Genomic DNA, 12,226 nt, shown 5'->3' on the forward strand with positions numbered 1-12,226 from the left:
GGCTTCTTTCCCTCTTCTAACACCTTTTCCAAACTGGGAATCTGTGTTTTCTTAAGGGTGTTTTCCCGTAGGTAAAGTGCAGAGCCTTTTTCCTGCATTAAGAAAAATTGCTCTCTGGGCTGCCATGGCCTCTCTGCCAGCTGGAAAATGAAACCTGGTGGTTTTGAGGTGGTTTGCTGTGCTCTGAAAATTTGCCTTTCAGGTGCCTCATGCCTGGGCTTGGCAACTTTGGGTTACTGCTTTTATACAATCACAGAATGGTTTCGGTTGGAAGGGACATGAAAGCTCATCTTATTCCACCCCTCTGCCATGGGTAGGGACACCTTCCACTATCCCAGGCTGCTCCAAACCCCATCCAACCAGGCTTTGGACACTGCCAGGGATCCAGGGGCAGCCACAGCTTCTCTGGGCACCCTGTGCCAGGGCCTCCTCACCCTCACAGGGAAGAATTTCTTTCTAATATCCAATCTAAACCTATTCTTTCAGTTTAAAGCCATTGCCGCTTGTCCTGTCACTACATGCCCTTGTAAAAAGGAGTGATGTGTTGACAGGAGCTTAGAGGAGAAACTTAAATGATCTGCAGCCCCTTTGGTCCTCAGTGGGAGCATTTTCAGGGATCACAAAGGCTTTGGCTTTGTCCCTAGCTAGCTTTGGTCTGTGATTTTTCTGTTTCTCGCTGTGTGGATCGGCAGATGGCCTGGCAGATCTTGAAAACTTCTAACACTTCGCTAGCTTGGCTTTATTTCCTTCTTTTCTCCTGTATACCAGCTTCTCTTAGTGGTACTGTAGCCCTTGTAAACCACAATTATCATCCTCATTTCTTTTGAAAAGTGTAATTGCCACTGATGCAACCCACACTTCCTGCTGCTCCTTGCCAATACTGGGGCAGCTTTGCGTAGGGAGTCGTAGTCATCTGTTACTCAAACAGGTGATGCAAATAACTATTCTTTGGAAATGTGGTGAAAGAGGGAAAACCAAACAGCATTGCTGATTCGCTTTTGGGTTAGCTTTGCTTGGTCTGTGTGGATTCTCTGGGAAGTGTGTGTCCCTTTGGCCACTGAATTCCTGTCCCTCTCTCCTGTTTGTCACCCTGCAGCTGAGATGGGCTCAGCTCACTCGGTTATGTGATGAGTGGGTGAAGCAGACCAGTGCTTTGAGAAGCCCTGTAGTCAGCCCTGGTGCTTGGCTGAGCATGGGAACTTCTTGACCTGCTTTGATGCAAATATCCGGGAGAGCATCTGGGCACAGCATCCCTGTCCCACACTGCTGCTCCTCATCCCTGACTGCTCCACAGGGTCAGTGCTTCAGCTAATGGGGCTCTGCAGAAATGCTTGCTGCTCCTACAAACCACCTTCCCTACTACACCATGCTTGCACAGCATGAAATCACTTGCTCACCTGTGTGGTGGCTCTAACAGGGAAGTTTAACCCTGATTTATTACCAGGGCACCAGGTGAAACAGCTCTGCATCTCTCCAAGGTCAAACTTCCAGCTGAGCAGGCAGTCTGTGAGCTCCCTGTAAGGGTGGTAGTGCCACAGAGGTGACAAGTGTTCAGCCTTCCCACCTGATGCTTTCTTTGTCCCCTGCCCCTGTGACTTCTCCATGCAATTGTTCCTTGCTCAGATGCTGGCAGGGCCACCAGAGGTGCTGCACTGTGTGTCACAGCACCTTCTCTGAAGTGGGGACCCTCTTGTTTTAACTGCTAGCAGGAGAGAGCACGAGGATAAGAGCTCTGCAGAGCCTGTGCTGCCTTTCAAATGTTGGCTGGGATCTATTTGGAGCAGGGCTGGGCACTACCATCCTGCACACTGCAGTGGTGTGGTGCTCCCCAATGCCCTTGGGGTCTCTGGGCAAGGAATGGCTGCAGGCAGATAGAGCATTATCCTCTTTGCATGAAACCTTCAACAAATTCTAGGAGACTGCATCCAGTTGTGCAGCTGTGTGTTTAGTTGAAAGACTTGCATTTACTGAGTCAGTGGGTGGTTTGGTGGAGACCTTAGAACCAGAATGGGTTGGGTTGGAAAGGACCTTAAAGATCATCTCATTCCACCCCCTGCCATGGGCAGGGACACCTTCCACTATCCCAGGCTGCTCCAAGCCCTGTCCAGCCTGGCCTTGGACACTTCCAAGGATCCAGGGGCAGCCACAGCTTCTCTGGGCACCCTGTGCCAGGGCCTGCCCACCCTCACAGGGATAAATTTCTTCTGTATGTATTCCATATGGCCAAAACTTGCCTTTCTCCAGCTGAGCATTCACGCAGCATGTGATATGTAAAACACAGGCTTCTCAAGTGCTAAAAATCTTAAATACATTCCTACCATGAGCCAGATGATAGTGTAAAATTTTGGATTACAGTTGCTAAATGTGGGACTCTGTTTGAAGATGGAAAAAAAGACTACTCTTCACCATGTATTACATCTAATGATGTATCTGGCGTGTTTGGGGAGCTGAGAATTGGATTTTCCTTTCAGAAGAAGCCTTACTGTTAGTGCAGAGATTGCACATGAACAATCACAGCAGTGCTGCTACCAACTATTTTCACCACCAGATCCTAACAAAATACGTATTTGGAGGGTGTTGGATTTGGTAGGGTTAGAACTGCAGACGTGACTTCTGCAGTGCTGTTTTCAGAAGAGTGAGGGTTTTAATTGTAGTTTTATTTCTTTTTCAATTGAATTTGGACAAGGGAGCCCATGTGAGATCCTCAGGGCTGACAGCTCTTGCTTATGTCAGATGGGCACCGTTGGGAAGATGCTGCTGGCAGACCTTGGATGCCAGGAATTTCCAGGCTCGCTTTTGACGCAGAGAGTACTCAATAGCATGCGAGTGGGCATTCCTTTAAATGCCCTGTCTAAAATACATCATTGGCTGGGCTTTTGTGCCAGAGCAGAGGGCAGAGCAGTCTGAGTGCTGCTGTAGCCTGCTGAGTATAGCTGTGGGCACTCCAGACTATTTTCAGATGCAGGGAGACACAAAGCAATTGCCTGCTCTTGAGAGACTGCTTGAGGCCTTGGCTGGAGATGCACTGAAAGGAGGCATCTTGTCCTGTAGAAACAAGGACATGATTTGTTTCCCATTGAACACAAGGTCTTCTTAAAATCTGGAGCCTGAGGTTTTGCCTGCTGGTGGTGGTGGAGCTGTTTTGCAGTCACGCAAATGAATGGAAAGGACTTTGAAAGCCCCCTGAAAATCCTCACAGAAGTTTTAACTTCTCTTTGACTTTGCTCTGTGCTTCTCCTGCAGTGCCCTATGTGTTCTGGCCTTGAGAATGAGCTTGAGTACATTCCTTGGCCTGAATGTCCCTCCGAAATGCTGCCAAGGAGGAGGACCTGGTGTATTTGAGATGTGCCTCTCGTGTGCAGGGAGAGCAGGAATGTCCTTGCAGTGCCTCATGCTGGGTGGCTCAGGGCAGCTGCTTGTCCCTCATGGGCACTGTGTGCAGGAGGCAGCTCTGCTCAGAGGGTCACAGGGCTGCTCCCCTCAGAACCCACAGCTTGGCTGACCTGGCTGCCTCTCCCCTTGGCTGCTCAGCCCCCAAATGGCACACAGGGCCATGGGCAGCCTGTGCTAGTCTTTCCTCCTAATGTGTTTCTTTCTTAGTAAAGGCGGTAATTAGATCCTTCACTGAGACAGAGCATGGACAAAGGGACATCCTTCCTCTCTGGCCTGTTTTGTTGGGCTGGGGGCTGGCTTGTGCAGGGCCTGCCTGTGGTGCCCAGCAGACCCCAGTGACCTTCAGGTGAGGGATTAGTGGGCTGGGATGCTCCAGCTTGCATTTGGGAGCATTATAATTGTCTTTTAAGAGCTGCTCCATAGCAAGGCCCGTAGCTGAGGAGAGAGCTGCACATACAGTGATCCTGCACGCCTGGACACAAGCAGGTTTGCACAGCACCAGCCTTGATGTAGGTACACAAAGGAAAGCCTGGATGGTGAGGAAAGGCACTCGGTGTGCAGCCAGACACAGCAGAAGCAGATGCTCTTCCTTTGAGCCAGATCAGTTACAGCTGCTCAGCCCAGCACTGAAATCAGCTCTTGGATCTTTGACCTCAGGTAACAGAATGAAAAAGGAAACTCTGATTTCCTGGTTTCCCTTTCCTAGCTGAGAGTCCTCCTGTAAGGGACCTTGACTAATGGTTTCACATGTCATTTAGCTCAAAGTGATGCTTCTGGCTGTGATGGGAAAAGGAGAGGAAACTGCTGGGATGTCAAGGCTGAGCCGCCTGCCCTGGGCACTGGTTCACATTCCCATGCTTTGCTTCTGCCTTGTGTTCTTGTGTCTCTCCCCTTTGCACTTAGAAGGGGCCAAACTTGCATAAAGGACCAAGCAGGGGATCACCCTTCCAGGAGCCAGTGGTGGGAAGATTCCCTGTCCTGTGTCACTGCAGGTATCCATGGACCCAGTTGCTGCAGAGCACTGTGGAAGCCAGGAGTGTAACTGGGTATCAAGAGGGATAAGACAAGTGTGTAAGCAGCAGATCCACAAATGATGATCCAGGTGTAACCACCAGTTCTGGAACCCCTGTTCTGCATGGGGCAGGAGCAGAGCTTGTATCAGTGGGGCTCTCCCAACTCTGGTGGTTTTTCCACCAGGACCATGGCTGCCACTGGAGCACATGGTCACTGTTGTGCTGGCACACAATGGCATAATTTACAGAATTACATGAGAAATGAGGGTGTTGCTTTATACATTTCTGCATCCCAGAAGGCTTGCTGCTGTTTGTGTTGCTGGGGAAGGTGGTTGGTTTTTGCTAGATTGCTGTACTTAGTGTGCTCTGTTTGATGTGTGGAAGAAGTGAGGTTTCTGTTTCAGAGCTAGGCAGAGCCTGGCTGTAATCCTAAGGGAGCACATGGCATGGATGTGCTTCTGGCCTCTCCCCAGCACCAGTGTTGCTTTTCATTTGGCTGCACAGACTAAGGGGACACTTTTCCAGGAGGGCTGTCAGCTGAGAGTGATGTGATACCCCTATTCTTCTATGGATCACTGGAGTTTCTGTGCTGGCTGCCTTGGAGAGACCTGGAAAAGTCTCTGTCCTTCCAGAGTGTAGGAGACTGCTGCTTCTCCAAGTGTGAAGTCATACCAAACTCTTTATTCCTGATCCTTTGGGAGTGCCACTACATTTGCATGGGCTGAAATGTTGTGTCACATTAAAATTAGCTGGTTTTTACTCACGTAGCAAATGGTTTCCCTGGAGATATGACATTGGTGTCCCATCTCTGGGTGCAGCCCTTGGCTCTTCTTCCCAGCAGAGTCTGGGCTGCAGGAGCCTGTAGATGGTTCATGGAGGACCACAGGGGGAGTAAGGCAGAGCAGGCATGACACTGAACAAATATACACGGGTGTATTTATATATGACCTTGGAAAACAAGACAGCCCTTGGCATCCCATCCCAGCCCATCAGAGGTCAGGTATTTGGAGGTTGGGTGTTGCTGCACATTGGCCCATGTTTCATGCAGGGATATCTGCAGGCGTAAGCACCCATGCCATAAATCCCAGAGTGCTCCTGAGCCTGTGCACTCTTAGCTTTGGTTTTGTTGGTCTCTTCTTGCCTCTCTGAAAGTGCCAGTATTTCCATTTCACACATTCAGTAGCTTTCAGGAGTGATCTACACAGGGGTGGGGACTTTGGACTAAATTTTCCTCCTATTAGAGAACTTTAGTCCAGAATTGGATTTCTGGAGTTTGGTTACTCAGTGCTTGGAAGGGCACGTGAGGACATATTTGTTGGCCAGAGCTGTTTTGAGTGTCACTCTTACCTTGTACTGCCTGTAGAGTAACACATTTTATCTCTTCCAGGGAAGGGAATGAACCTGGAGATTCCACAAAAATCACATACAATGAGCTGCTGCACAAAGTCTGCCAGTTTGCCAATGTCCTCCGCAGCCAAGGTACACAGCTGAGGAACCAGGAGCACGGGGTACTGGGAAGGCATTCGGGCAAGGGTTTGGACATTGGGGTCACGTCTTGAGTGGTTGCCAGTCTGTTGAGTAATTCTCATCAATTTGCTCTGCAATGCACAGATTGATCCATGGCTCTGTCTGTAAAAAACTGCTCAGTGCTGGTCGTGTCAACTGTACAAGGACAAAATCTGTGCTAAAAAATTGCTGATTTGGGGTTTTCCAGCAAGCAGTGGGTTCTGGTTACTTTTCCACTTTCTTCAGGGAGGCAGATGACAACATGGAGTGTTCATTGTCACCATCTCTCAAGAGCCATAGTGCTTGAAAGGCAAAACCCAAGGCTGCTTCGGCCCTAACTCCAGCTGAAGCTTTATTGTGTGCATATCAGGAATTAAAATCATCAATCTATTTCTATATCCTCTTCTTTTGACATGTGGCGTGTTCATTTTGACAAATGCCATGTTCACTTTCCCTCCTTAGGGGTGAAGAAAGGAGACCGGGTTTCCATCTACCTGCCAATGATCCTGGAGCTGGTTGTAGCCATGCTTGCCTGTGCCAGGATTGGAGCTCTGCACTCTGTTGTGGTAGGAACAAGCTCTTTGTGCTGCTCTTGGTGCTGAGCTCTGAGGGCAGCAGCTCTTGGTTTTGGGAGAGGAGTGGAATGAGATAGAAATTAAAGGTGCTGCTGTTTCCCTGCATTAACTGTGCAGTGAGCTCCTCCAGCTCTCTCCACCAGTGCCTGGTGGTGAATCATTTGCCTTGGGTGAGCTGCACAGCAGCTGCTGGGGTTTGGGGCTAGGTTTTCTGTGTGTCCTTGCTGACTCTGCTGTGTGCTCTCTGGCAGTTTGCAGGTTTCTCTGCAGACTCCCTTTGCGAGCGGATCCTTGACTGCGGTTGCTCTCTCCTCATCACGGCAGGTAAAACACACATCTGAGCGTCTCCTTTGCTGCTGCCTGGCTGAAAGGTCTTTATTTGAAAAACCTGAAAGTGGAAGAGGCAGAGGCAGTGCCTCAGCTAAGCCTCCCAGGGTGGATGCAGTGCTGTAGCTGTGCCCGAGTGCTGCTTCCCACTCAGAACATGTGGTGAAGCCTCAAACCAACCCCCCAGTTTGTCCTGTAAAGCTTGATGTCACCAGCTGCTAATAGCATGTTTCCAAACACTTCTCATCCTTGCTCCTCCTCACAATCAGCCAGATGTTTGCAAGATGTGTCATGAGGCAGGCGTAATATAAGAATTCCCACCGTTCCCAGTTTTAAGGACATTTCTGCTGCAGCTCCCGCCCTTGTAAAGCAAAGGATTGAGAACATGGCAGTGGCTGCATGCAGCACTCTGCATTTCCAATAGTGCAAGAAATAGTGTTTTTAATAATTCCCGTGGCGTGAAAAGGGCCTACTAAACTGCAGTCCATGTTCTGGATGTATTGGATTATTTCCCACAGAATATTCCCAAGAGATATGTCAGGTCAAACTGGGACCTCTCCCAGAGAAGGAATTCCACCGTTTCTTTTGGCATCTGTTTCTCTAGGCTAAAAGAGTGCATTAGGAAAGCTTTCCCATCAGCTGCTTGTCTGCTTTCCTTCACTTCAGTGCAGGAGCTCTGCTTGTCCCTCTCTCCTGAAACTTCTTGTTGCTCCAGCTGTCCCAGGCAGCCCTGTCAGGGAAGCCTGTCTGACTTTCCCTTACCATTTTGCAGATGCCTTTTATCGAGGGGACAAGCTGGTGAACCTGAAGCAGATTGCAGATGAAGCCATCCAGAAATGTAAAGACAAGTAAGTTTGGATTCCCTTGTGAAAAAAGGGCATTGCTGCCAGAATCTGCTCCTGTACAAATGGGAGTTGTCATAGGTGGGCAGACTCTGCAGCAGGTCTGACACAAACAGTCATCAGATGTTACAGAAAGGGAAATAATCATGGTGAAATGCCTTTGCCAAGCTTACAGACACAGCATCTGTGGAGCTTGTGTGAGACTGAATGTGGGTTTGTGTGTTAGATCAAACATGGAAATTCAGGGCAGATAGTCTGCACATTAGAAATTCAAACTCTTTAAAAGCCTTCAATTTAAAAACGTATGTTTATATTTCTGTAAAAATAGGTACCTTGGAGGACTGAAGTGATCCTGAAGCTGGGAATTAACTGATGGAGACTGTGTTGATACTCTGACAGGGCTGAAGGGAAATAAGATCATTCTGTCAGCAGTTTGTAGGCTGTGTTTGCCCTCATGAGGGGGCAAACACCCACTCTTTTCCTTGACATATAATCAGGCTTTGGAAGCCTTTCCTGCCTCTGAGACAGTCATGCCTAGGGGTTGGAGCAGCCATTTATATTGCCTGGTGGGAGGTTGTGTTCATGGTCACAGACAGGCAGATTTGGGAGTTGTAAGGCATCTCCACAGTAGTGTTCTGGGAGAGAGACTTGTGGTTCCTGGGAGAAAGCAGGGGTCTCACACCTGATTACTTCCCAGTAAGCTCTGCACAGATTGTTCCTGTTCTCCGAGCTCTGTTCTGTGGCTGGTGTCCCTGGAAGCTCATGGTGTGCCTGGAACTTGCATGGCACCAAATGCTCCAGCTCAAAAAAAGCAACTCCAGGCCCCTGCCCTGCCTCCAGTGCTGCCTGTGATTCCAGGAAGGGCTGCCTCAGCCCCAGAACAGCCCAGTCTGACAGCTCCTGCCTTTTACAGGGGATCCTCTTTGAAAAAGTGCATCGTGGTGAAGCACCTGGGCAGGGAAGAGATAGCAGTGGATGGGGCCTGCAGCAAGTCTCCCCCTCTGAAAAGGCTGTGCCAGGATGTGCAGGTATGTTCCTAGGGGAATGAGAGGGAGGTTTTATTTCCATGGGCCTGAGACCAGCAAATCCATCAGTGCAGAGCCACTGCAGGGATTCCCTGGATGCTCCTGTTTTGACTCCTGTTCCTGTTTTCTCCCCTCCTTGCTGGCATTGTAATGTGAGTGATCAAAATATGGTTCCTTTTCCTTACCAAGATCCCCTCCCTGCTGCTTTAACACCCTCACAATCTGCCAGCCCACAGGACCCCTAAGTACATCTTCCAAAGCCACTAGGACAAGATGCCTATTTTCCTCTGCCTGGTAAAGGACTTTTCCTTCCTAACCCTTTCTCTCTGTCCCCTTTTGTGCAAAGACCAGTGCTGTGCTGCACTGTAGCTGTGACACTGGAAGCTGGAGAGGAAAACCAGGAGATCTGTGCTCATGGTGTGGGCTCAGCACAGCCCCTGACATGGCAGCAATCATCTGCTGAGAGCAGTGCAGGGTGTGTGCAGCTGGCACAGGGACTCTGGCAGCTGTCAGGCTGGGCCTTTCCTTTGCAATTGAAAGCAGATGAAAGGATGTGGTCCAGAGGGATGTGGTGAGATGGTGGTGGAAGGAGGAGAAGGTGTCATGGAGCTGTGGCTGCCTGCTGAGCTCCCGAGGCTGCTGAGCAGCCCTGCTGTGCCCAACCCTTACATGCTCCAAAGGCAGGTTACTTTCAGCTATCCCACAGTTCCATGTCTTGCAATGATGTCTTCTGTCCCTGGTGATTATTTTGGTGTTTGGTGATTATTTTCACTGAGTTATCCCCAGGCTGGCTCAGAAATGGGTTGTATTTGGGGAGTGTTTGAGCTCTAGACTCTGCTTTCAGGAGGAATGGTCTGTGCATATCCCTGGAATGAAAAGTCCAGCAGGTTCTCTAACTTTGAGTTATTTTTCCTCGTTCAGCTATGTTAATTTTATTGGGGTGTTGCTCTGTGTCTGACAGCCTGACCATGTTCCTTGGCTTGCTCTGCTCCTTCTCCTGTGAGGGCAGGGTAGGTGCAAAGGAAGGGGAAAATTGGAGCAGAGCAGCCTTCCTGTGTGAGGTTTCCCTGGCTGGGGGATTGCAGGGCAACCTGTGCTCATGCTGGTTCCATTAGGTGAGGTAGGGTGAGGTTTTTGTGCAGAATATCCTGGGAGGAGGCTGGAGGGGTCTCTTACCCTTTGGCTCTCGCTGCTCTGCTTATTCAAACACTTTATTAAAGATTCTTTCCCTTGTGGATGCATTTTTATTGTGCCATTGGCTTGTGTGAGGCTCTTGGATGGTCTGTGAGCTGCATGGTGGCTCTGTGCCTCTGTTCCCAGCCAGCCATGTGGAGGGGTGCCCTGGAGGCAGCAGGTACCGAGGGAAGGTGATGGAAATGGGCAGGCTTCTGCTCAGAGGGCATCTCCTGGCCTGGCCCTGGATCTGAGCATTTTCCAGCCTGCCAGTGTGGTTTCCCAGCATCCAGGCCTGTGGGCTTCCAGCTCCCTGCCTTCAAAACCCATATGGATCCTCCGCTTCCCAAATTTCTCACCCTCTTTGTGGATTTTTAACAGGAAAAAAAGACTGAGAGCTCACAGAGACTCCATCCCAAGGTATTTACACACAGCACTGCCTTCGTCTTTTTGGCACCTCCCCTCTGCTTCCCGTGCAGCTCCCACCTCCCCTAACTGCTCTGGCTGCACGGCCACACGTGCCCTCCTAACCGGGGTGCCAGCAGCTGCATGTCAGTGACAGACCCCACCCAGCTTGCCAGGCTGCCCACGGCGTGGGGGTGAATGCAGTGCCACCAGTGCTTCCAAAACCAGCCCCACATCCATGAGCCCCTGGGCACAGGGAGCGTGCTGCCTGGGGGAATGCAGAGCCTCTGGGATGCAGTGTCAGCATCCAGCTCAGGGTTTGTCTCTCTGCCTTTCAAAAGCAGCTCTCACCGTGCATTTCCCTTTGCAGGGAGGCTGGCAGGGGTCACCTGCAGCTTCCTGGCCCCAGGCAGCAAACCTGGAGCTCCAGACCCTCCATGTGGACTCTGCCTGCCTTATCCAGGGAGCTGTGGCTTCTGGACCCTCAGAGCAGGCAGGCAAAGACACACAGTGCCATGGGTCTGACCTCCTCCCTGGGGCACTGGAGGTTGGGTGCTAAACCAAGGATCCTTGAAGTAGAGATGTAAGAAACAACTGCTGGATGGCCTTGGGCTCGTTTAACTGGTGCCTCGCTGGGAGCTTGCTGGTGGGACAGAATTGTGGAAGCTGCTTTCCCAGGTAAAGCCAGGAGCCCTGGGGGTCCATGAAAGCTCTCCAAGTGGGCTCGGTTGTGCCAAGCTGTAAAGCAACTGGCGTCCCTTGTACCTCATGGGCAGGAGCTGCGTGCTGGGCTGTGGGGTCCCAGTGCCTCCAGACATGACATGAACATCTTTAGGGCTGTGGAGAGTCACTGTGTGACCCCATGGCTGCTCTCTGGGCATCCCAGCTGAGGGAGCTGTGGGGAGTCTGGCTTTGTGTGGAGGAAATGTGCAGGGCTCTGGGTCAGGTCCCTGCCCTCGCAGAGATGTGGGAAGTGGAGGTCTGAGCTGAGGCCGGGGTGTGTTCCCTGCCTAGCTTCCCCCAAGCTGCTCTGAGGACAGGCGAGAAGGTCAGGGGAGGTTAAATCTTGCTCTAAACTGTGCCATCAACCTGGAGGGATACAGCCAGAGCAGCCCTCAGGGTGACCTCTGCCATCAGCCACAGGTGTTGCTGGCTCTGTCACAGTTCTGGCATCTTCAGACAGCCAGTGCTGGGTGGCTCTGCATTGGAGCAGTCATTTCTTACCAGGGCAATTACCTAAAAACCCAGACAACAGATTTTTGGGGGCCTGCAGGGCCAAGCAGTGTGAGCGCACCGTGCTGCTCTTTGTCTCTGGCTATGCTGCAGTCAGGGTCTCTGTGAGGTGTGTGGGACACGTGGCTGTGGGACAGGTGCTGTGTGGCTGTGCTTGCTGCTTGGCTGTGGGACTGCAGCTCGGGGCAGCCTCACAGGGCAGGAGGAGCCTGTTTGTGGGGACAGCCCAGAGCTGCTGCTGCTGCTGCAGGGCCTCTCCTGGCTGCTGCTGCTGCCCAGAGGGATTCATCGCCGTTACCTGTGGTCTGGACACTCTGCTTCAGGTCTTGCAGGCAGACCATGTTTAAAGGTTTTCCTCGTGGCTGTGGGCTGTGAAAAGGAGCTTCTGGAGTGGGAGCTGCAGCTCTGGTGCATGGTTTGCATCAGGCTGTGCTGTGAACATCCCCTCGATAGTCTGCAAGGGGGTGAGGTTTGGGCTGCGCTGCTCATCCCCCATCTCTTGTTTTTGGACAAGCCTGTTTCCAATGTTTGCTTTCCTCAGACCCCCTGGAACCCAGCCATGGACTCATGGTGGCACGAGCTGATGAGTGGTGCCAGCACGGAGTGTGAGCCTGAGTGGTGCGACGCCGAGGACGAGCTCTTCATCCTCTACACGAGCGGCTCCACTGGAAAACCCAAGGTGTGCTCCTGGCTCTCTGCACGGGACAGCTGAGCCACAGGAACCCCTCAGCTGG

General features: G+C 51.2%; 1 protein-coding gene across 2 annotated transcripts in view; it reads left to right on the plus strand.

Moving 5' to 3' along the window:
- Positions 1–12,226, plus strand: part of ACSS2 (acyl-CoA synthetase short chain family member 2) — a 31,145-nt gene that overhangs the window by 11,220 nt on the left and 7,699 nt on the right. The window contains exons 3-9 of one of the 2 annotated variants that reach the window (XM_085079606.1): positions 5,794–5,885; positions 6,375–6,478; positions 6,739–6,811; positions 7,587–7,662; positions 8,570–8,684; positions 10,236–10,274; positions 12,034–12,171. In XM_085079606.1, the coding sequence (XP_084935732.1) occupies positions 5,794–5,885; positions 6,375–6,478; positions 6,739–6,811; positions 7,587–7,662; positions 8,570–8,684; positions 10,236–10,274; positions 12,034–12,171 (637 nt within the window). The remainder of the gene's footprint in view (positions 1–5,793; positions 5,886–6,374; positions 6,479–6,738; positions 6,812–7,586; positions 7,663–8,569; positions 8,685–10,235; positions 10,275–12,033; positions 12,172–12,226) is intronic. The other variant, XM_085079607.1, reaches the window with a different exon arrangement.

This window comes from Lichenostomus cassidix, chromosome 20, assembly GCF_008360975.1.
Source record: "Lichenostomus cassidix isolate B80296 chromosome 20, HeHo_3.0, whole genome shotgun sequence".
NCBI lineage: Eukaryota > Metazoa > Chordata > Aves > Passeriformes > Meliphagidae > Lichenostomus > Lichenostomus cassidix.